Below are 25,611 nucleotides of genomic sequence, written 5' to 3'. Positions count from 1 at the left end.
TACCAATGTTGACTCCCATTTCAGACGGTATAGCAAAATAATAAGTATTTTGGGAGATATTAATATTTAATTGGCCTAAGTGATAATTATTTAATTAAAAGGTTATATTATTAAGTTATAACTTAAACTTAATAATTGAGGGTCAAGTCATCATCGAAAGGGGGCCATTATTACAATTAAGTATGGGGTCCAACATTAATGAAAAATTAAAAGGTTTTCCTAAGTTCGATGCAAGATTATTATGAATTGTTATTAAATGGCTTTTTGAGCAAAATTGAACTTCATGAAGGATATAAGGGCTTTTCAAGAGGAAATCGATTAATTATGTGATTACCATTTTACTTCTTTGACATTGGAGAGCATTGGGATTTGGAGGAACAAAGGGTTTCTGCAAATTTTAGAGATTTAGACATTGTAGAATGTGCATTCTTCTTTGTGGGAGCTGCCTGAGGTTGTGAAATACCAACTGAGGATAGCTTGCAAGGTTGGTTTCATCCAGAAGTCAATATTGTGTAGATTGGGAATCAATTCACAGAGTTTTTAATAAGTTTCTTGAACCAGATTGAAGAAATACTACTGAACAACGTCTGAAAGGTTATTGGTATCAAATTTAAGGCAGTCATACATGCACATTGAATATCTACAGCTGCAAGGAGGCGCTAATCCCAAGAGGGGGCAATTTTGGTCATTAAGGCACCAAAAATTTCTGTAATAAATCTGCAAGTGGGTGCTGAGATAAGAGGAGTCCAAACGCATCATTGGGGAGCACATTGGGAAGTCTATTGTCTACTCGATTCAATATTTTAGGTTTTATTCATCCATTGTAGTTGCTTTTTTATTTCAATCAATGTAAACACTTCAATCCGTTGGTTCCCTATAATGTCTATGAAATCTTTGTTATTAAAAAATGCATGATTGTTGAAGTTTTCTATGTATTTCAGCAGTTGTCAATATTTTGCATTCATCATATCTGAAATTTCTCAAAAAAGCAAATAAAAATCAGAAAATTCAAAACTAAACCAAACCCCAATTACAAATAAAACAACAAAATACCGACACAGAGGACAAGGGGCCTTTACATCTCAAGTCATATTTGAACTAACCATTTTTTTAATTACAAAACACAAAACAACTTATGTTTCATGACAACATTAGTAAGAAATAAAGTTGCTCGACAACTTTAGCAACCTTGTGCATCATTTGACATATGAATCCAAAATGACTTCCTAAAACACTAACCTAACACAACCAAGTTCAAAATGGTCTAAAAAACCTTATTACATGAGCAAAATGTAATGACAAAGCAAATTTGCCAAAATGGCTTCATAGAGGCATGAATGCACTAGGTGCTCCTGCACCGTACTCCTGGGGTGAACAATAATCTCAAGTCCCTCTTGAGATCAAGTCTTGGACTGTGGTTACATGCTTCTTTATGTCCCCCTCTGTCATCCATGTGGCATCCGCCATAGGAAGGCCTTACCACTTCACTAGGTACTCATGGTACACCTTGTGCCTTGTTCTCTTAGCTTCCTTGGTATCCAAGATGCATTCAAGCTTCAATGGTTCACTTGGGGTTAAATCCTTGACCCAATCTTCATTTGGATCTCCTAATAGACTTGCATCTTCACCTGCAATCACAGATCCTTTAAAAGGATATTGGCCAACAACATTAAAAATTGGTGAGGTAGCCACTCCAGGAGCGAGTTCTATCTCACAAGTGTTTGCTCCAAACTTGTGTACCACCCTACATGGCCCAGTCTTCTTCATCTGCAACTTTGTGTACTTTCCCTTTGGTAGCCTTTCCTTCTTCAAATGTTCTAAAACTAGATCTCCCACCTTGAATTGAACATATCTCCTTTTCAAATCTGTATGTTGCTTGTACTTGTCATCACTCTTTTTGAGATTCTCCCTAACCTGCTCATGTATGTCCTTCATGGCCACTGCAAACACTTCTCCCTCTGCACTCCTTCTCTTCATGCCACTCAAATCCCTGAGCTCAAGAACTCCTCTAGGTCTCATACCATAAACTACCTCAAATGGACTTTTACCAATGCTTCTTTTGATGGAATCATTGTATGCATACTCAGCTTGTGGGAGAACCAAATTCCATTGTTGTGTAGGCTCTTTTGTGAGACGTCTAAGCAGATTTCCAAGTGATGTACGGACAACTTCAGTCTGCCCATCTATTTCTAGATGATAGGTAGAGCTAAAGGTAAAGTTTGTACCCAACTTCTTCCAAATGGTCCTCCAAAAGTGACCTACAAACTTTGAATCCCTATCTGAAACAATAGTCAATGGCAGCCCATGAATCCTAACCACCTCCTTGAGAAACAAGCCTACAATATGTGAGGCATCATTTGTGCTCCTACATGGTATGAAGTGTGCCATTTTACTAAACCGGTCAACAACAACAAACACACTATCATGACCCCTCTGAGTTTTAGGCAATCCTAACACAAAATCCATACTAATGGATTCCCATGGCCTATTTGGAATGTGCAATGGTTGGTAAAGATCTGTATTGGTGCTACAACCCTTAGCTTTTTGGCAGATTACACACCTTTCCACAAATTTTCTAATATCACTTTGCATTTTGGGCCAATAGTAATACCTCGTTACCTGCACCAAGGTTTTATCCACACCAAAATGACCACCTAAACTACCACAATGCTTCTCCCTAATCAGATTTGTCCTCATTGAGCACTTGGGAATGCACAACTAAGCCCCTTTGAACAATAAGCCATCTTGCAATAGAAAATCAAAATGCTCCTCATGTAAAGCACCATGAAACTGATTACAAACAACATAGATATCTATGAAGTCATCATCACCTTCATACATACCTTTTAAGGCATCAATACCCACACTTTGAAGTTGAACTTCTCGCACCGACATTGTCCCTCCTGCTCAAAGCATCTGCTACCTTGTTGGTCGACCCCTTTTTGTGCTTTATGGTGAAGGAATAGCTCAATTTGTCTTGGCTGTTCAAAAAACTCAAAGCATGATTGTTAATGAAAACAATAAATTCTTGAGGAAGGAGATAGCGTCTCCATTTCTTCAATGACTCTACTATGACATATAATAACAAATCATAAGAGGAATACTTCCTCTTTGCTTCATTAAGCTTCTCACTAAAGAAGGCAACAGTTTTGCCCTTTTGGCTCAAGACTGCTCCATTGGCGTACCCACTTGCATCACACTCTATGTTGAAGACCTTGTTGAAATTAGGCAATGCCAAGCTGGGTTGTTGTGAAAACCTTTTTTTTCAGATATTGGAAGCTCCTCTCTGCCTCATCAGTCCACATAAATCTCTTCCTCTTATCCCCCTTGATGGTATTAATGATTGGAGAGCATATATGACTGAAAGTCTTGATAAATTTCCAATAGAAACTAGCTAATCCATGAAAACTTCTTACCTCCCCTTCCGATTTTAGAGTAGGCCAACTGAGAATTGCTTCTACTTTGTTGGGGTCCGTCTTCAAAGAGCCCTTTGAGATCACAAAACCAAGGTACGCTAGTTCCTCCTTCATGAACTCAGACTTCTTGAGGTTTATCATCAACTTCTCTTCATTCAACTTCTTCAAGACCAAGTCCAAATGTTGCAAGTGGTCCTCTTTAGTGCTATTGAAAACAAGTATATCATCCAAGTAAACAACCACAAACTGAACTATGAAGGGCTTCAAGTCCTCATTCATTAACCTCATAAAGGTACTTGGTGCATTTGAGAGCCCAAATGACATGACAAGTCATTCATACAATCCTTCGTTTGTCTTGAAAGCAGTTTTCCATTCATCTCCCTCTTTGATCCTAATTTGATGGTAGCCACTTTTGAGGTCTATTTTGAAAAGTAACATGCCCCTCCCAGACAATCCATCAAGTCCTCCATTTTAGGTATAGAGAATCGATACCTTATGGTGATCTTGTTAATGTCCCTTGAATTGGTACACATTCTCCAATCTCGTCCCTTTTTAGGTGCCAAGACGATGGGGACAACACATGGGCTTAAATTCTCCCTTATTAGGCCTTTATCTAGTAGCTCTTGGATTTGTCTTCTTATCTCTTCATTCTGTTTAGGAATCATCTTGTATGCAACTTTGTTGGGGAGGGCTGCACCGGGTATAAGATCTATGTGATGGCTCACATCTCTCATAGGTGACAAAGAGTTAGGGAGCTCATCTATTGGAATGTCTTTGTATTTGTTTAGCAAGGCTTGGACCTCACTAGGCACATCATCCACCTTTGCTATTGTCAAGACAGCTTTGGGTCTGATTACAATGGCATAACCTTCTCCTTCTTTCTTCATGGTTCTCAAGAACTCCTTTTCTCCTACCATCATCAGGTTAGGGTCTTCATGTGTAGTCTTGTCCTCATCTTGTAAAGGGTTGAGAGTAAATGAAATCCCATCCTTTTCTATCACATAAATGTTCGTTCTCCCATCATGCTTAGCCTTCCTGTCATATTGGCAAGGTCTCCCAAAAAGCAAGTGGAATACATCCATGGGTATTATGTCACATAGGACTTTGTCTTTGTATCCTCCAATTTGAAACTCCACCCAAGCTTGTTCATCTACTAGGACTTGCTGCCCCTTATTCAACTAGGAGACTTTGTAGGGAGTGACATGTGAAATTCTTTTTATTTTCAACTTCTCTACCATCTCCAGAGAAACCAAATTATCTGTGCTACCCAATTCAACAACAACCTTGCAGACCTTACCTTGAGACTTACATGTTGTTCTAAAGAGAGATTTTCTTTGTGGATGTTCTTTCACTACTGGTACCTTAATGAGAGTTCTCCTTATCATCAATGATTCTCCAACTTCTGGTTCAGCAGGTTGTGAAGGAGATTTCACACTTTCACAATCATCTCCTTGCACAATTTGAGTTCTCCTTTCTCCCCCTTGTGATGTAGAGGGTTGTTTCTCCAGGCATTTCCATGCTTGATGACCAAATTGGTTACATTGATAGCATATGCTTGAGAAAGTATTTGACCCTCTCCCTTGTCCACCAAATCTACCCCTACCATTTGGCTTCCTTCCTCTAAAGTTTGCTCTTTGACTTGTGCTTTGCCCTTGGCTGCTACTTGCCTCTTCTTGTGGCTTTGAGGATTATCCTCTTCCACCATATGTGCCTCTACCTTTGAAATTCTTACCTCTGCCCCTGTTTTGTTTGTCTTGCTTCCTCTTTAGTTTGTTCTCAACTTTGATTGCTAGTTTGTAGCACTCCTCCACCGTCCTTGGTGTGTCGAGACTCAACTCATCTTGGATGTTATACCTCAAACCATTGAGATACCTTGCCACCATCTCTTGTTCACCCTCTTCATGCCCTGTCCTTATACTCAACTTATAAAATTCCTCTATGTATGCTTGCACATCCATCTCCTTTTACTTGAGATTTTGAAGCCTTTTGAGGAACTGAATGTTGTAATTCATTAAGATCTTTTTGCTCAAAGAAGTAATTCAAACTATTATGATCCATTCGTACTACAAACTTCCCACCAACTATTGTCAAAACTTGGTTAATGCATGCATTATGGCAAGCATCTCTTTGTTGTGTATAGAACACAATTTTTCATTGTCTTTCGATTTCTTGCTTTTGTAGGCGACGGGGTGCCTATTTTGCCTTAACACTGCACCAATGCCTTCCTTCAATGCGTAAGATTCGAGTACAAAGGGTTGATTGAAATGTATTAGGGCAAGAACTGGACAAATGGTCATGATTTTCTTAAACTTATCAAACACCTGTTGTGCTTCATTCATCCATTTAAATGCTCCTTTCTTGGTTAGACTTGTTACGGAAGCTCCAAGTTGGGAAAACCCTTTAACAAATCTCTTATGGTAACTACACAACTCATAGAAACCACGTATTTCTGCAAGTGTCTTTGGTGGGGGCCAATCTCGAATGGTTTGAATCTTCTCTTGCTACATTTGAACCCCTTTTGCACTAATGAAGTGGCCTAAGTATAGAATTTCGGTCATACGAAACTCACATTTAGATGCTTTTGCATATAAGGATTGTGCTTCCATGATTCCCTAAACTTCATCCAAGTGCTTTAAATGATCTTCCCATGTCTTACTATATATAAGAATGTCGTCGAAGAATGCAAGCTTGGAATTTCGCAGCTATTTATTAAATATGTGATTCATATAAGATTGAAATTTGGCTGGTGTGTTGGTTAAGTCGAAAGCCATAACCAAAAACTCATAATGGCCAAAATGACATCAAAAAGTGGTCTTGTGGATGTCTTGCTCCCAAACTCTTATTTGGTGGTAGCCCAACCTTAGATCTATCTTGAGAAATAAATAGCACCATGCAACTCATCCAATAGTCCATCGATCTTGGGAGTCGGATATGGATTTTTAATTGTTTTTTTGCTTAAGGCTCAATGGTCAATGCACATTCGAGAGTCCCATCCTTTTTCTTTATTAGCACCACGAAAGATGCAAATGGACTTGAGTCAGGCCTTATATGTCCCATTTCAAGTAACTCCTTGATAGATTTCTCAATTTCATCCTTGGAATTCATGGAGTGTCGGCATTGTGTGGTGATGACAAGCTTTGCACCCTCTTCTAACTCAATGGTGTGTTCAAATCCTCTATGGCATGGCCTTCTTGGTGGTATGTCCCAAAAACCTAGACTATGCTTATCCAAGATTGGTTGTAAGTCATCATGATAATACTTAGGCTTGTTGCTCAATGATTTGCAGGAAACATGACATTGTGCGGCCCAAGCAACATCTCCATACCTACATATGCTCTCTATCCTTTTGGTTGATACAACTTCAGAAGCTCCATCGATAATCCCCAAAATACCACTTTCCTAACATCTACCTTGAACTTGAGTTCCATTGTTTGAAAACTTTGTGAGCACTTACCAATGGACATCATCCATTGGATACCAAGTATAACATGGGTATCACCCAACTCCACAACATAAAAATCATTGGTGACTATATAGTCACCAATTGTAATGTTCAATTTTGGTACCTTTGTTGAACAAGATATTTGGTAGCAGTTTGCCACCATCACACTAAACCCTTCATGCCCAACTATTTGAAGTCGCTTTTTGGCGACCAAGGTGTAATGTCGTAAATTGTACACCCTTGCTAGGGTGGTACAATTTCACACTTAGGTTAACACCCACCTTAGTGTGTCTTGCATCTTGCATTTCTAATTTCCCTTTAAGCATTTAATTAATCAATTTAATTAAATCTAAAGTCATATTTTATCACTTCACACATTATAAAATTGGCCCCTTTACCCTAAGTGTGCCCCTTTTTATTTTATTCCTCCAATAAATCATTTAATCATAAACCCTAATTATGTCCTATTTCGACCTTTAAGGGCCAATTTCGCATATCAAAACACCTCGAAATCAGTTGTAACTTTGGGATTCACTCTAATATCATAATATCTAACGACCCTGAAAAATTGGTGAAAAGTTGGTTGGACCGTGGCGGGAGTGTACATGGTCCTCGACTTTTTTCCTGAAATTTCGGTAGCACAATTCTATGATATTATAATGCTTAACCCCAAAAGATTGATGGGAAATTCAATTCTTAGGTCGGCCTAAAGACGAAATTAAGTCAAAATTAAGATCTAGGGTTTCATACATAAAAGCCCTCTTTCTTCATTTGAAGGCAACTAAGATCTATCTAATCTAAGGGAGTTTTCAACGAAGCAAGTATAATGAGCCTTCTATGTAGTGAAAGAGAAACCTATGTGGAGTCTTCAACAACATTCATCAAGCATTTGTCAAGCATTCATCATCAATTAGGAGCCTTGAAGACATTGAAGAATAATAAGAGATCTAGTGGCAATATCTCTCCCTTGGGGATTGGCATGATTTCATGTTATTTTAATGTCTTTATATGAGCTTCTTTACATCAATTTGCATATTTACATTCATGCTTTAGATCATTTAGTATATTTGGTTTCAAGGATTGTCATTTACATTCACATTTACATTTAGGGTTTACTCTCATGTGTAGGGTAGCTCTAGTTTCTTGTCATTTATGATCTTGCATACACACAAGGTTCTAGCACACACATTTTCAGTACGTTATCGGCTATTTGTAGAGGTGGAAATCACCAACACAGGGGTTTGACTAAGGCAAAACCCCTTATAGCCACCCAAACCTTCCCTTTTCAGCTGCAGGTGCAAAAATAGGCATCCAGAGGCAGTTTCAGATCTGGAAAAGGCATCCAAACCATTCAGAAGTCTCAAAAGTGCAGAAATTTGTCAAGGATAGGGGCGTGGCGCCCTGGTCCCTCTATTTTGCAGTCAAGTTTGACAAGTTGCTGACTCAGGACCTCCAGTTTGTAGTGTCTCAGTTGCAGCCTCTTGTCTGCAGAAACAGGACTATGGTGTGGCACCCTGGTCCAGGTCAGTTTTGTTCAATTTGCAACATCAGGTACACATCCAGAATCTCCCCCCTTTCATGCTGAGTATCTCAGTTTCAAATATGCAAGTTTGTGTAATTTCAATTTCATTTGATCATTCAAACCCTAGTTTTTCTCATCATTTGCAACAAGAGGATTAGAAACCATAAGAGGTGATCCTTGGCTCTCTCTTTCTCACAAGAAGTAGCCAAAGTGATCTATCTCCCTAAGCTCTTTCGTATTCCCAAAGTGTTGGCAAAAGTGGGATTTGGTCCTAGTTACCCAGTCTCGCTTTTCCCGCCTCCACACAAGGCTAAATCAATAAAGCTATTAGTAGCTCTGCTATCAATCACCACTATTATCTTTTGTCCTTGCAATACACCGCAAACTTGAAATGAGTTAAATCTTGGAGTTTCGGTCCTAGTAGTAATTGTACCACCATTTGTTTCTTTAGATGGGTGCTCTTTTACCTTTGGTGGTTAGTCCTCCATTTCATCTTGCTCGCTGCTTAGATCAGATTCGTTTTCTTCGTCACTATTGGGTACAACCTTGATATAATGAACTTTCCCCTTGCCGAGACACCTATGCCCTCGTTCCTCAAGGTTCTTTGCATGGCAAACAAAGTTTCTTCATCCATTTTGTTCGTCTTTGGCCATTCCGTTTGGTAAGTTTGTTTCACTTTGTCCTTTTGAAATAATTGGCCATGTGGATGGAATTTTGTTCTTTATTGTAGTTGAATCCATATCCGTAGCTTGCTTAACTGCTTCTTGAAGAGAGTTGAGAGCTTTGACTCAACCCCTTAGAGGGTCCATTAGGCCATCCATAAATAGAACCACCAATCTCCTTTTGGAAATGTCGGTAAACAATAGATAAAGTCTTTGGAAGTCCGCTATATATTCATCAATGGGTTCCCCATTGCATTAATTGTGCCATATCTTTAAAATGGAGCTTGGGATCTCTGTCTTAGTTCTTGTCTAGTTTCTTCATCCATTTTGTTCGTCTTTGGCAATTCCTTTTGGGAAGTTTGTTTCACTTTGTCCTTTTGAAATCATGACCATTTGGATGAAATTTTGTTCTTTATTGTAGTTGAATCCATATATGTAGCTTGCTTAACTGCTTCTTGGAGAGGGTTTAGAGCTTTGACTCAACCCCTTAGAGGGTCCATTAGGCCATCCATATCTCAACCCCTTAGAGGGTCCATCAGGCCATCCATAAATAGAACCACCAATCTCGTTTTGGAAATGTCGGTAAACAATACATAGAGTCTTTGGAAGTCCGCGATATATTCATCAATGGGTTCCCCATTGCATTAATTGTGCCATTTCTTTAAAATGGATCTTAGGATCCCTGTTGTCAAACCTTTCTATTAGCTTTTGTGTGAACTCCACCACATATGAAGTAACATGTTCATGGCCTATGGTCATCATGCCATGGTGCCACCATTCATGAGCCACCTTGTCCAGATGTAGGGCAACATATTTGATTGCATTGTCCTCCGACATTGGATTAAGCTAGAAGCATGAGTCAACCTTTGAACTCAAGCATGTGTTGTGGCCTTTCCCAAACCTTCAAAGTATGACAAATTAAGTTTACCAAAATTCCTGCTTAGATCATATGGATGGTCTCTATTACCCCTGTTGGGGAAGTGCCTCATTCTTATGTCCATGTAGTCTCTGAGGGACATATCTGTTTGCAACTCTCCATTAATCCAATCTTGGCCGAACTGATCTTGTAAGTCTATCAATGTAGGTTCATTGCCTTTTTGATGTTCCACTCTAGGTCTAGAATTGGTCGTAGGAGCACATTAATTTGGAGTTTTGTTGTTGATTGAATTGTCTTAATTTCCATCGTTGTCTCCATTATTGCCACGTTGGTTATTATTATTATTGTGGTTGTTACTTGTATTTATCATGGTTTGAGTCGACATGTAAAACAATTGTACCATTCGCTATTTAGTGGTTTGTTGTTTTGCCATGAATTGATTCATACAGTTTGTAATCCTTGGTGGATACCCAAGATATCAGAAGTTGTGTCACCTTCAGGGGTCTAGGCAGGTGTCTACTATCTTCTTATCTCCCTGTTATAATATCTTCTCTCCCTTTCACTCATACCTTCAAAGGCTAGCAATTCTCAAACTCTAATACCACTGTAATAGCCCTTGTGGAACCACTTGTAAATTTGCAAATTGTTCAAGAAATTATGCTTATAGTTCTTATGGTCTTGTTTGGAATTGTATAATGGAAATATTGCTATGTAAGACTTATATCAAGAATAACTTTAATTGGCTTAGCAAAGTGCTTAATTAGTGAGCCTTATATGGATGGGCTATGTTCTAATAGATTGTAATGTATCCTTCCTTATCTAGTAATAAGTGATGCAAATTTCAATATGCTGGTTTTCCTCTTGAGCAGCAAAATAGAACCAAAAAAATGAAATCAAAACACACTTTTTGATGTTGCTTCTCGTTTACAGCTGCATGCGCGAGTTTCTGGCATAGACTTGCCAAGTTTTGCCAAGTGTTAGGGTTTGATTTTTTTTTGAAAACTAGATATTCTTGAAAAAACAATGAAATAATTAGTAAAAACTGTCAAAAAATGGTGTTAAATCTTGTTCATTGGACTCTAAATCAATTTAGAGTACTTAGGAAAGGCCATTGTTGATTTTCTATTAACCTAGATGCAACAAAAATGAAGTAAAATGTTTTAAAAAAACATAGAAAAAAAGTCAGAAAATCTACTTGGGAATCCGATTTTGCTTCAAAATCCACTTCAAATCTACCCCAAATCCGTTTCTAATCAACTAAAATTGATGCAAATCACGTTGGAGAGGCTTGGGAGGTTGTTTTTCTTCTTGGGCAGCAAAACAAAACCCCCCAAAAGAAGAAATTAAAACATACTTTTTGACATCGTTGCCCTTTTACAGCTGCGCGCACGAGTTTTTGGCAAACTCATCATGCGGACCCATTGAGTTTTTGCTAAGAACTCACCAAAAACTCTGCAAGATTTTGGGAAAAACACGGGCGAGTTTCTAGGCAAGTAAATGGGAGTTTACTCGCTAGGCCTAAAAACTTGCAAGTTTTTGTCTACTCATTGAGTGGATGATAAGTAGTCCAACTATGGTTGAATCCACAAACTTGGTAAGTTGTTATTGGTTTGTTGAATCCACAAGCTTGGTGAATTGATATTGGTATGTGGACAGTTGAATACACAAATTGACTATGGATAGTTGACTGTTGGTTGGATAATCAAAGCATTTGCCTAGACATGAGGAGTTTGGGTTGATTCTAATGCAGGGTTGGATAACTAGAACATTTGCCTAGACATAAGGAGTTTGGGTTGATGTTGATGTAGTGTTGGATAATCAAGACATTTGCCTAGATGGATAAGTTTGGGTTGATACTAATGAAGAATTCTATAATCAAGACATTTCCCTAGACAAAAGAAGTTTAATTTGATGTTGATATAGTTTTCTTCATGTTTTTCTTTTTTTCATAATGTAAACCTTAAGGGAGGGTTGTGAGGAAATTAAGGTTCACACATAATAATTTTTTCTGATAGGTTAGTTAGTTGGGTGAGAATTTATTCTGTAATTAGAAAATAAGGCTATTAAAGTCAATGTAGATCAACCTAAAATAATCTGATTGAATCAATACAAATTTTATATTTTAGTTTTATCTTTATTTGCTGCAATGACTTGATTTCATTTTATCTATGTTGGCTCATCCATTTTTAACATAAAAGAACATAAGCAAGAGATTTATAATGTTAGGGTGGATAGTCTACTCCAAAAAAGAAAAAAGAAAAAAATAAGATTATAATAGGAAGTTAATAATATGCAGAGTGGGTAATACTAATCTTGATTTCTAAAATGGGTCATGGAAAGAAAGTATAGAGTGTATTTGATTTCAAAACACACAGAAGTTTGAGTGATTCCTCTATACAATTGTTTTGAATCTATTTCCACAAGTTATTGAAATCGAAACTCCCCCTAGTGTTTAAATTTTACTAAGTATTTATTATGTTGTTTGTATTGGTTGTGTAATTGATTGTTAACAAATCGACTTTGGTATAGCCTCAAGCTATCTTCTTGTTACCATCCATTCATGACAGACCATGATAGAGAAATTCTATATTATTGCGGAGGTAAGTGGTGTAAATCATTGAAAGATCTAACCAATTATGTCTTGTCAAATGTAAAAGTCAATGTTGAGTGTCTCTTTGGTGTGAATGATGATTTGAAGGACAAGATATTTAGAACCATTGTTCTCAGGAACTATGGACAAGATTGTTGAAAATTCAAAATATTATAGGTATGTTAGTTTGGTTCCAAAGTTTCTTGAAGTCAAAGACGCTCAACGGTTACTACTGCTATATTACATCAGCTTAGTAATGTGTCTTGTAGTAAGGTCAGCCATTGCAAAGCCTAGTCCATAAGGCCACCTTGGCTCCATTCGATTATCTTTTGCTTAAATCCGGTACAATGGAATACCTTATGTCTATAGATTACCTTTTTGTTATGGTTAATAATGTGACACGATACATAAATTTATAATAACTTGATTACAGCAAGTGATTGTAGAAAGGTTTTGTTTATGACATTTTACAAAATGGTGTTTTAAACAGGTTGCCCCTCGTACAACTATATTGTTGGATAAATCTTTATGAATTTTAAACTCCAATGGTTGATACAAATATAATCAATTACTAGTGAATTAATGATAATTTTTGTGGCAATTTTTGCATTCTCGTAAAAATGGCGGAGAATGTTTGTGGCTTGGTTTCAGGCTACATGAAGGTTTTCGTTACAGACATGGAGCAGACTATAGATGCTCATTAAACAGAAGATTCAATAGATCTTAACTTAGTGATTCCAAATATGGCAACAATCAATCGAATTGGTCATGGAAGGCTCCGATGAACCCTAATAGCTGGAAAAAGGAAGAGCGAATTGGATTACAGGCCTTCTTGGGCACGACAGGGGTTTAGGTTTGAAGGATATCGAGCTATTCAGAATGGTCCAAGAGTGGATTTTAAATCTGTGCAATAGAAATCTTGGTGCCCTAAACCCTCGATGGAAGCGAGAAAGGTTCTAGAGGTAAACCCTAACTCTGAATATAGTCGGGTTGTTTCTCTGGAGATTGGCAATATAGAATGGAGTTAGTCAATCCGTTTTCTCCAAGATAAGGCTTTTTTTATGAAGTGGGGGGGCATTTGGCCTGCCTTCTCCAAAATCTGCTCTTAGTGTAATGATCAATGGAGTGAGAATATAGAGCTTAAAACAATAGCAAATGGTGTTTTTTTGGTAATATGTCCCTTGATGCATGATAGAGATTGGATCCTCAATAACGAACCTTTTTTTATGGAGTGTAAGGGTTTTTTATTTCAATCCTCTAGAAGAGTTTACTAACATAGTTTCGATTTGGTTAAAACTTCCTGATTTACCTCAGGAATATAAGGATTTGGAAACCCTAAAGAGGATAGGTGTAATAGTGAAGGAAGCTATTGACAAGAATATGTGTTAACTGGCAAACGATTCACATTCTCCTTGATATTATTGAAATTAAATCAGGATCAAAAGAAAAAGCTAATGTTTGAAGAGGAATTGGAATCTTGTTCGAAGTGTAAGGTTGTAGCTCACCCTAGTGGAATGTGCAAAGAAGGGGACACATGTAAACAAACAACTCAAAGTCGTTTAGTTGAAGAGATCATAAGAATCTCAGAAGGTCATCAATGGGAGAAGCAATGGAACGAGATAGATTGGGAAGTGCTACATTCTTTTAAAGGGAACTCTGATAGGGACAATTCTGGCATATTTAGTCTCGGGGGTGGTGTCCAAAACAGTATTATAGATGAAATCTTTGATTGTGACACTTACTTGTCAAGTTCAGAACCTGAGAAAGACAATAATAGAACTATGGATTCTGATATGGACAAGAGATTCTCAGAGTATGAGGCACGTCTTCAAGGATGGGAGAAGATCTTTGATTCAGAAATATTGGGAGATGATAGGAATTTGGAGAGAGAGTCTGTATATAATGAAATCCTGGTAGAAAAGAATGAAACTTTAAAGATGGCCAGTGAGGGACCAAAGCTTGAGGGTTCAAACAAGGAAAATAAGGAAGCATATGATAGACCCATTGTAGAGGCACCCCAGATTCCATCATTAAGGATGGTTTCAAATAAAATGACTCAAAATTCTTCACAAGATCAGATTTTTAGAGTTTTAGAGCAGAATCCACAGATAGATGTTACTGATATGGCAGAGGAAGAACTGATTTTTAAGGATATACAGATTTCTCCAATTAGAAATCCGGAAAGTTCTTTTGAGGGTATGCAGGATAGTGTTGGTAACTCTTCAGATTCAGATATGGAGGATATTTCTATGTATGCTCGAGAGGAGGAGGATGATCTGGGATTGCTAGCATGTGCAAGGGAATCGAAGAAAAGAACCTTGGAACAAACACCCTCCCTCCAAGACAAAGTCAAGATTGGAGAGAAGGGGAAGCAGGGAGCTAAATCCAATAGGGATTGGCTACAAATGGTGGGCAATGTTGCTGGTCAAAGCAAATTGAGATCGGGAAGATGTTATGCCTCTTCCCAGAAGCAATGAGAGCTATATCGTGGAATGTCAGGGGCTGCAATGCCCCTGACAAGATTTGCCCGATCAAGAGATGTCTTGATCAAGCGAGGCCAGACTTAGTTTTGATACAAGAAACCAAAATCAAAGTGGAAGACATTGACTCATTTGCTAGGAGATTCCCGAGTTGGAACTGTCATCTAGTTGAAGCTCAGAGAGCCTCGGGGGGTTTGGTTGTCTTATGGAGGGGCTCGGTTGTAGAGGTTGAAGTGGTTAGTCAAGACAAATGGTGGCAGCTATTAAATTTTTTCTCAATACAGCAGCACACAAGTTTATAAGTTTTTAATGTTTATGGCCCTAATAATTATGATCAAAAGAAAAAGTTATGGAGTGACCTTCGATCATATTGAAACGGGATGAGGAAAATTTGTTTATAATTGGTGAAGATTCCAATGCTCTTCTTCGCTCGTTAGATAAAATGGGGGGGATAGGTTGGAATGGTCAAAGTCACAAGGATTTCAGTGCCTTTGTGCTGGACAATGGTCTGATCGAGCTTCCTTTCAGATTGGGAGACTTTACCTGGACCAATAGGAGTGGTTTTTTAAACATAGCTGAATGGCTTGACCGTTTTTTCATCACCAGTGATTGGTTTGATACACATTGTACTTGTATAGCTGAGATTCTTCCTATTACAGGATCAGATCAGTACTCGATTTGTCTCAGAATACAAGATGATTCAACTCCAAATAGATGTCCTTTCAAGTTTGAGGCAATGTGGTTGAGAGATAACAACTTTAGAACCTGTGTGGAATATTGGTGGCGTCAAGCTCCTGATGTAACGGGTAACATAGCGTTCATTTTTTTCAAAAAGCTTCAATTTCTAAAAGAACAAATCAAAAGGTTAAATAGAGTCCTTTAGAAATATTTTTGCGAGAAGCTAAGGTTAGAAGGAGAGTTAAAAGAGTTGCATGAGCAGATCATTTCTCAGGGTATGGATGAAGTAGCCTATGGTAAAGAGAAGGTTTTAAATAAGTTATAGAAATCAAGGGAGACATGGCTCAAAGATGGTGATAGAACTACAAAATTCTTTCACACTTCGGTCAAAGTCGGGAGGACTCGTAACAAGATTTTCTCAATCAAGAATGAGAATGGTGATTTTCTCTTAGAGGTTGATCAGATAAACATGAAGGTTGTGAGATTCTTCTCAAATATATATAATGGAGGGGAGGGACATGTTGATGCTCCACATCCTATTTTGGATGTCATCCACTCATGTGTTAAGGAAGATCACAATAAAATGCTAATGGAGCCTATTTCACAAGAGGAAGTGAGGCATGCGATTTTCAGTCTTGGGGCGGATAAATCTCCGAGACCCGAAGGTTTTCAACTTTATTCTATCAAAAGTTTTGGAACCTTTTGGTTGTGGATATTGTGGATATTGTGGACGAGTCAAGAAGAGGGGGGTTTATTCTAAAGGATTTTAATAACACTTTTATTTTCTTAATCCCCAAGAAGACGACAATAATTCATTTGATGATTTCATACCAATATCCTTGTGTAACACAATATACAAGATAATTTCAAAGGTCATATCTAATAGGCTCAAAGTGGTTTTAGATTTGGTGATCTCTAATGAACAAAGTGACTTTGCCCCAGGGAGATCCATTTATGAAGGCATAATTCTCGCTCATGAGGTTGTTCGCTCCATTAGATTGGCAAAAACAGAAAAAAAAAATGATGGTAAAAGTTGACATTAAGAAAGCGTATGATGATGTTAATAGGGGCTTTCTACTACAGGTGTTGTCTAGATTTGGGTTCTCAAATGATTGGATATCTTGGGTGAGAAGTTGCATTAGCTCCCCACGCTTCTTTGTTCTTGTTAATGGAAGTCTCCAGGGATTCTTTGAATCGAAGAAGGGGATTCGACAAGGGGATCCATTATCCCCATTCCTTTTCATCATCATGGTAGAGGTGCTTGGAAGGTTGATCTCAAAGAAAGGTGGTGAAGGTGTTTGGAAGGGTATTAAAATTACTGATGGTGTTGAGCCCCTTACCCATTTATAATTCATTAATGATACATTCCTAGCTGGAGAGGCTTTCGATCGGGAAGCTAGAGTGACAAAATAGACCTTAGATGATTATGAACAGGCCTCGCAACAAAGAATTAATTGGCATAAATCAGAAATCTTCTTTTTCAATACCGATCCAGTAAAACAGAGGGATATATGTAGGATTCTTGGCATGAGAATTGGTAATTTGCTTGGCAAATATCTTGGGATTCGTTTTTTGGGTGGCACCAGCAAATCAGATTTATGGAAGAGTCTTGTGGACGACTGCTTTAATAAAATGGATGGATGGAAAAGTAGGTGGCTTACTTCATCTGGAAGGATTTTAATGTTAAGGTCTGTTATTTCTACCATTTCGATCTACTCTATGATGTGCTTGACGATTCCAAGTAAGGTCATTAAAATTATTAACCATCGAATGAGGAATTTTTTTGGAATGGAGCTAATGAGCAGGACAAAATCTCGTTACTATCTTGGGATAAAACTTTGTAAATCCAAGAACAAGGGTGGGGCTAGCTTAAGAGACTAGCATTTGATGAATGACGCCTTGGGAGCCAAATTGGCTTGGAACCTCTATTCCAATCCAAATCAGCTCTGGGTCAGAGTAATGAGAGAAAAGTACTTAGACTCCTTGGAAGATCATAGAGTTTTCACAATCTGAAACCCGCCTAAAGGGTCAACTATATGGAATTTCATTGTTAGTTGCAGGAGGGTTATCACTGATCATATCTCATGGTAGATTGGTAATAGAGAAAAAGCTTAATTTTGGGAGGATTCTTGGTCAGGTTTGACAACTTTGAAAGAGATAGATGGACTGCAGGGGCTCAGAGAACACCTAGTGCCCCTTTGGGGGGATAGAGTTAGGGATTATGTGATGACTAAGGAAATGACTCGTGGGGTTAAATGGGTCTGGAAGGATTTCGCAGCTACAGGGTTTTCAGAACAACAACAAAATGTTTTAAAGGAGGTGCTAGATCAGTGGAACTTGCTTTTCACTAGTAATGAGGACCGAGTTATTTGGTGTGGGGCTCGGGATGGTCAATATTCAGTAAAATTGGGTTATCAGGTTTTGGAAGGGAGGGATATTGAGGTTTCGAAGGCTGAGGATCTTTTTTGGAATAAGAACTGTCTTCCGGGTGTTTTCGCTTGGTCAACTATTAAAGTTAGGATTTTGATCGAGGAGAGAAAGAAACGTATTGGTTTTGTTGGCCCATCCAAGTGTGTGATGTGTGGGAGAGTTGAAGAATCTGTAGATCACCTTCGTTTACAGTGTGAAGTTGTTTCAAGGTACTGGGCTAATCTGAAAGAAAAATTGAATTGGTGTGGCCCATTGTAAAATACTCTTAAAGGGGTGTTTGAAAGTTGGCCAATTCCTACAAGGAAATCATCATTATCAAGTATATGGATTTCAAGCCCTTCATTAATAATATGGGAAATATGGAAAGAGGGAAACCACAGAATTTTCGTGGACAAGTGGGAGGAGGATAGGAGGTTACATGATAGAATAAATTTGTCAATTGAGGAAGTAGTTGGGACTGCAGCCTCTCAACCTCATTCGGTTTCTTTGCCATTCACTTTGGAGGATGAAAGTATTCATAAGATGTGGCCAAGCATCAAGATTAGACATGGGGTTTAGACAATGAAGAATTCTAGTAAACAAGATTAGTTAAATGTAGATTGGGAACCCCCTGTCATAGGTTGGCATAAGGTTAACTTTGATGGGGCAGCTAAATTTAACCTCAGACCCTCTGGGGTGGGATTTGTTATCAGAAATGAGAAGAGTGAGATTGTCAAATGTGGAGCCATGAAAATTAAATCTGGAACTAATAATGAGGTTGAAGCCAATGCAACGCTTATAGCAATCAGGATAGCTATTAATGCAGGTGTTAGAAATATATATTTAGAAGGGGAATCATTGGTCATAATTCAAGCCATTAAAAATGGGGTTATAAATGTGTGGGCACTTACAGGGCTATATCTCTTTGATCTTAGATGAGCTGAAACACTTTGAGCAATTTCAAGTGAGTCACATAAGAAGAGTGAAACAAGGAGGCAAATATTCTTTCAAAATGGGTTCTCAGCTTTGATCAGGAGGGGGAATTGAGACTATAGGATTTTGAATGCCTTCCTAATTTAAAAGTAGACTTAGCAATTGTCAGGATTTTTTAGTTTAAGGATGTTATTGTGGTTTCTTTTAAAGGCCGAGAAGCAATGATTATTCCTAGGAAAGTTGGCTTTAGTTTTGGGGAAGTTTTAGTTAGTCGGGTTTTTCAAAAATAGGTACATCTTCTCACATAGAGGCCACTTGTGATAAAACCCCGACAATCTAGTTGGGTTTATAGGAAGTTTGGTGCTCTCATATTGAACAGTTGAATGGACAACTTGTAATAAATGATGGCATCATTAGAAGACGATGGTGATAGTCTGGATGACTCTTTAATGAGGGATGTCGTGTGAGTTTGAAGGCTTGATTTGGATCTCATTATTCATAAATTAATATGTGGATGGATTTTGGGCATGTGGAAGGATGTTGAAGAGTTTTTTATTTGCGAGGGAGGACGATGATGTGATAAGTCCCAGATACTTTATGTGTGACCTGCAGATTTGTAATTATTTCTTTGATGAGAATTGTCCCATAACCTTGCTTAAAGGCAAGGTGTTGCGGTTTTTTTGCTTCACATAGAAGCTTTATCCGCATAACAGAGTAGAGGAGTGATAAGCTTGGAGAGAAGGAGTAGCTATGGAGGCTAATTTCACAGTTAACACCAAGAAGCAACAAAAGGGTTTCAAAGGGCAAGTGAGCAAGGAGAGAATGCAGGGGCTTCTCAAATTCAAGGAAGAGGAGGTGGTGAATGCTGCTTTAGGGGTTTTGGGAAATATGTTTATGGAGAATAAACGACAATGGAGAGTAAATTTGGATATAATTTCCATGATAATAGCTTGGGGCCTAGAGCTAGGTGAAGACACCGACGTGGTCAAATGGGTTGCAACTTCACTCTTTGAGGAGGAGATGCTTGAAGATCTGAATTCCATATTAGAGTGGGCAATCCCAAGGGTAGGGTCGGATATCTCTGAGGGGATTGAAGATAGTGATGAAGCGGTGAAGTTTGGAATTGTTCCCTTTGTAAGTGGGGAGGGCAAGGTGGATAAAGATGCTTATGAATTGGAAATTGCAAGGGCCTGGGAAGAGCTTAAAACAATCATTCGACGCCATGAGCAGGAGGAGAATGAATTAATGCGTGCATGGCCAAGAGCGGTTTCGAGGTGAGGTCGATCGAGGAACAAGGGTAGGATGTGTCGAGATGCTAGGAATGATGGTGGAGCTTGAGAGATGAAGGTTTCTAGAGAGCGACATAACACCTGAAAATTGCAAACAAAGGTAGGACGACGAAGGTTTTTTGTTTCAATCTACATTTTTGAATTTTGAAGTTGACTTTTTTGCAAATTAAAGCTTATAGTTCAAGATGGTTCTAAGACATGTTGTTTATCATAAGGGATATTGTTAATCTCTTTTACAAATGTTTGTAAAGGTTTTTGTTCTGTATCAGTTGTAAATGATGGACTAAATATAGTCCTTTTTGGTTTAGGGAAGATCTCTCTGGTTGGAAAGACATATTTTGACTATAAGGGTGGTTAAGATAGTTTTTTGGTGGTTGTTTTATGAGCTACTGGACTCATGGGTTGTTTTAGATGTATGGAGTTGTGAATGGTGCCCGGTTTTTACGTCTATGTATTTCTTTCATATATATTCTAATTAAAATAATAATCTTATTATCGACCAAAAATAAATAAAATGATAATTTATGTGGCAATCTATTCACTTGGATGTCAATGTTATGAGATCTGTAAAACTTCTTTATATTATAAAAATCCCTCTAAACAATTTAACTTTGTTTTAAACTTTGATTTGTAGCTGAAATTTTGAATATTGAAATTTATAACATGTAGGAGTTGATTAATGAATTGAGATCAATTTTGGCAAGCAAAGAATGGAAAGTCTCGACAACAATAATCTGGGGGATGAGAGATAGATGGTTAAACTATGATGGTGTTGAAAAATATATGAAAAGTACAAATCATGAACTAATACAACTACGTAAGGTATTTTCTATGCTTGAACTTCTTGTGTTTTTAATTTCTTAATATCTCTTCACATTTTTTTAACTTTTTAGAATATTTTTTCTCATAACCTATTGCATTTGATATATGATTACTTATGTTTGCAAAATGTATTTGTACCTAAATGTGTTTAGGTGATGTATAGGAAAACATTAGATAATAGGGCCTTTTAGCTTTCTATTTTATTCTTTGTGAACAGTCACATTTTATGTTATAGTTCATAAATTAGATGTTAGATAGTTTATATTGATGCTAGTGGTTAATACTAATTTATTATGCAGTAAAGTGGGTTGGGATGTCAATAAAGATTAATTAGTAGTAGTTGGTTATGAATCTTGCTCTATAATTTTAGATTAGCAACTCAAGAAATTTTTATTGAAAAATCCAAAATGTTTGTCAATTATAACAAGTTGAAACATATAATCATTCAAATTCTTTATACAAGCTCTCTATATTGTTCAAGAAAAAAATTATGTTCTATGCATTGAAGTAGTTTGAAGCATCTAATAGAGAAAGGTAGATTTGTGAAATATTTTGATTCAAATAATAAAATAATATTTTACGTTGGATGATTTATGTCATTTTGTTATTATGCCGAAGGCGTGTTATACACACATATGGATGTAAAAACATTTGTCAATAAAAACTAAACATTTAGTTTGACGTGTATGTGACACTTGAATGCATTAAAAAAAAAAAAAACATATATTTATATTTTCTATTTAGTATTTACAATATAACATCTTTAAAATGCATCTCACAGGTGCTATATATTTAAGGTAAATTTGGCATGGCCTTAGTTTTAATGTATTCTTAAAATTATACATTTTTGTGGAGCATGCAGCTTGTTAATATTTCTTTCAAAATTATTTTAAATGATGGTATACTATTTGAGATATTGTGTTGCCTTGTAAGGAATTTAATTTAAGAATTTAATATGGTTAGATCTATATAAAATTGCCAAGAGAACAATACTGAGAAAAAAAAAAATATTATCAAGGGTTTAATTTCAAACTAGATCATATTTGTAATTTGATTTGGAAGCACAAATCTAAGCCATTATCTCTCTAGTAAAGAGTCAAGGACTTGGTATCTACTTTCTCAAAATGATCCAAGGCACAATCCTAGCCTCATCTCTTATGACAATAGGATACTTGAATCTAGTGAGGCTTAATTTTCGGTGGGTTTATTGAGAAACATTCAGCTTCACCAGCATAGTAAGAACCTTTTTTAATTTATTTATAAAAGCTTTAATACATTAAACAAGCCATACATCATTTTCAAATATTAAAATTATTTTAAATGGAAAAATAATTTCATAAAAAAAAATATTAAAACATAATTTTTTTAATTAAAAAGTAATGTGCAAGGAATAAATTCACGTTATTCATAATAATGTGTAATGAAACATGTGCATTGGTTTTTGCTTGCGGTACGATAAATGAGCTTCCTTTAAAAAAAACTATATTTTGTGAAAAAGGCAATTAGTTAGCATACAAAATATGATAAAATTTTGAATTAAATGTCAAGTATGTAGATACAACAAACTATTCTGGCAAAAATAAAAGGGCCAAAGCTATTGATGGTGTTTATTTGTAAAATATTATTCTAGTGAATGTAATACTCCAATCAAAACATTTCAACAAACTTGCAATCTTTTTTTTTATTGCCCACTCTTAGACAATCTATCAAACAATTGATGGAACATTGAACCAATCAGCATTTCCAAAGTTAGTGGTTAGAAACAATTTAACCATCTTTTATTGTCATGGGCATATTCACAAACATTTGTAGGGATTGAAAAATTCATAGATATTTTAACAAATAGTCAATATGCATCAACCTTTCATTGACAATTTGTCAACAGAATCTTTGCTAGTACTCAATGCCAAGATACAATAGTTGTAGAAATTGATATGTATTATACAACTAATATCTTATGCATCTTTTATTACAACATCATACATTTGGCAAATTCTAATATTCACCTTAGAAGATTATCAAACACATAAGTAGTGCCTTCCAAGGGTGATTACATATCAAAAAGATGTTTATTCCTGCTTGTAACCCCTGATGGGCCCATCTAGGGAGATCTCTCTCTCGATGGTCCTAATGACAGTATCACTTGGACTGTTGTTCGTCGCAGGTGGAAGGGGAAGTCTTCCCCTCTCTGCCATGGTTCGAGAGCCTCTGCCCCTCCTTGACCTAGGTTTGGTTTGTTGGTTAGATAGGTTTTTCCTTTCTGCATGTCTAATTGTTTGTTAATTTTGTGGAAGTGCCTTTATGGCTTGTCTTTTTTTTTTTTATCCTCGTAGCTTGCGATTAATATGTTGTTAATATGCGGCTATTGGTTTTTGTATTTTAGGGACACCATCCTTGTTTTGTTGCCTTTAATATAAAAAACAACAGTAAGTATTGTAGCAAGTACTATAGCAACCTTAAAAAATATGTTTTTAATATTTTAACTAAAAAGTTAGATTAAAGAAATCTCATTTAATTTGTCCTATCAATAAAGTATAATTGTTAATCAACTATACCAAAAGGGTTTTTGTCCTTTAATTGAAAAATGAACCAAATTCAATCTTTTCAATAAATTAAGGTATGATAAAATGCCTATGATGAGAGCTTTCTCTCCTCATTCCTCCTTTTAAACATATTTTAGAAATAATAAAATATTATTTTGTACAACTTTTTTATTTATGTTTATAAGTGACATTAATTTAACTTTACATTTTGGGCCTGAAAAATAAGTCACTTTTTAATTTAATTATCGAACTTAATAAAATAATTAATTAAATATGCCATTTGATGACTTTATATAGATAATTTAATTTAGTTAATTAATTTCCCTTAGCATATCTTAATTATCCTATGAGAATTAAAATAAGGGTCTTTGTCAATTGTGTACGCTTATAAAAGGGACATCATAGATATTAACATAAAATTTTACATTTCATGTCTTCTAATATATTTGGAAAAAAATGTGTTAAATTATTTTAAAACTTGGTTTTGTTTATGAAAATATTTTTTTAATATAAGGTTAAAATTATTGACTTTTTCCAATCAATGTCTTTTGAAAATAGGCTGGACATCATGCCCAAGAAGATTATGGTGAAGAAGTTGGCGAAGTTATTAGAAAAGTACTGAAAGGGAGAATGTAGAATTTTAGCATTCATTTATTAAAAGATTGAAACATGTTATATTTTATTTCATTGATTCTAAACATTTAAAATTAATTGATATATATATATTAGTAATGATTTTTTAATAAACTTTCTGGTTTTGAACTCTTCAATGTTTTGATATTTCAAAGGACGTTTTATGGTTCCTCTACCCTATTATTAATCAATTCAACAAGATATTATTAAGTGCACACCCAAACCCACACCCACACACGCACACGCACACGCGCATCCGCGCAGGCACGCATACACTCACGCACACAGAGATTTAATGAAGCCGAAAAATATCTCAACACAATCACTCATTTGCTTGTATTGGACTTCAGATAGATATTAATGATCTTGTATAGTGGCATCTATTTGCACATCCATTGCCTCACTCAATTTCTCATTTACAATCATTTACTTGATACAAGGTTTAGCTCATGAGTATGTTTTGTACGTCAACTCTTGCATAATAGGTTCTCAAGGGTGCTCCTTAGCACCACCTAGTTTTCCTCTAGGTATGCATTAGGTGAACATATTATATTGGTATTGAAGGCCTAACTTTTCTTAGGGTGAAATCATGTCATCTAGACATGATCTTGTCTTGGGCACATAGCTTCACAAATCATTGTCATCTTAGGTCTTTGAACCATAATCAAGTTTTAGTTTTTAGTTGCATGACTTTGTTCTAGCATTATATCATTCAAAATCAACAACAATCCAATTTCTAGATACAAAAATCTAATTAATCTCATTTACATTTTACCACATATTCCATTACAACCCTTATTGCACCTCTACAAAATGTTTAATATTTTTAATTAAGATAAGCAAGAATTTTGAAAAAGGCCTAGACGCTTGCACAAAAGCAAGAAAGAACAAAAGAAGTGGGAAACAAGGGTCCTAAACCTATACAAATCTTGCCAAAATTTTGGATGAAATAGACCCAAATAGGCCATTAACAACAAAGAAATGGGACAAACAAGAGTGTAGAACTACTGCAGTCAAGATGTCAAACAAGACGACATACAAAAGAGAGAGAAGGGAGTAGTAGCATCCCACTTAGAGGAACCTAGGTCAGGAGGGCATTGATCTTTCACCCATAACATGATTATAAGTTTGGGAAGGGGAATAAGAAAGACCTTTTCTCCTACGAACAACAGTCCATGTCATATTGTCATTCAAATGTTCATTACAAAGGGAAGCATGAGGAGAATGTAAATATATTTGAGAAAAGACAAGAAAAGTTGCAAATCATTAAACATAAGATATGTGCCTCATTGTTTTCATTAAAATACATCACACA

At 36.5% G+C, this 25,611-nt stretch overlaps 1 protein-coding gene across 6 annotated transcripts in view; it reads left to right on the top strand.

Moving 5' to 3' along the window:
- LOC131072609 (uncharacterized hydrolase YNR064C) overlaps nt 1-24,428 on the top strand; it is a 151,617-nt gene extending 127,189 nt beyond the window's left edge. For 2 of the 6 annotated variants that reach the window (XM_058008826.2, XM_058008827.2), the window contains exons 12-13: nt 20,968-21,120; nt 24,222-24,428. In XM_058008826.2, coding sequence (XP_057864809.1) covers nt 20,968-21,120; nt 24,222-24,299 — 231 coding nt within the window. In that variant the 3' untranslated portion in view covers nt 24,300-24,428. The remainder of the gene's footprint in view (nt 1-20,967; nt 21,121-24,221) is intronic. The other 4 variants (XM_058008829.2, XM_058008830.2, XR_009112730.2 and 1 more) reach the window with 3 other exon arrangements.
- Nucleotides 24,429-25,611: the final 1,183 nt, after the last annotated feature.

Source organism: Cryptomeria japonica, chromosome 10 (genome assembly GCF_030272615.1).
Source record: "Cryptomeria japonica chromosome 10, Sugi_1.0, whole genome shotgun sequence".
In the NCBI taxonomy this organism is placed as follows: Eukaryota; Viridiplantae; Streptophyta; class Pinopsida; order Cupressales; family Cupressaceae; genus Cryptomeria; species Cryptomeria japonica.
The sequence above is the reverse complement of the archived record's forward strand: the minus strand, read 5'-3'. Positions and strand labels throughout refer to the sequence as shown.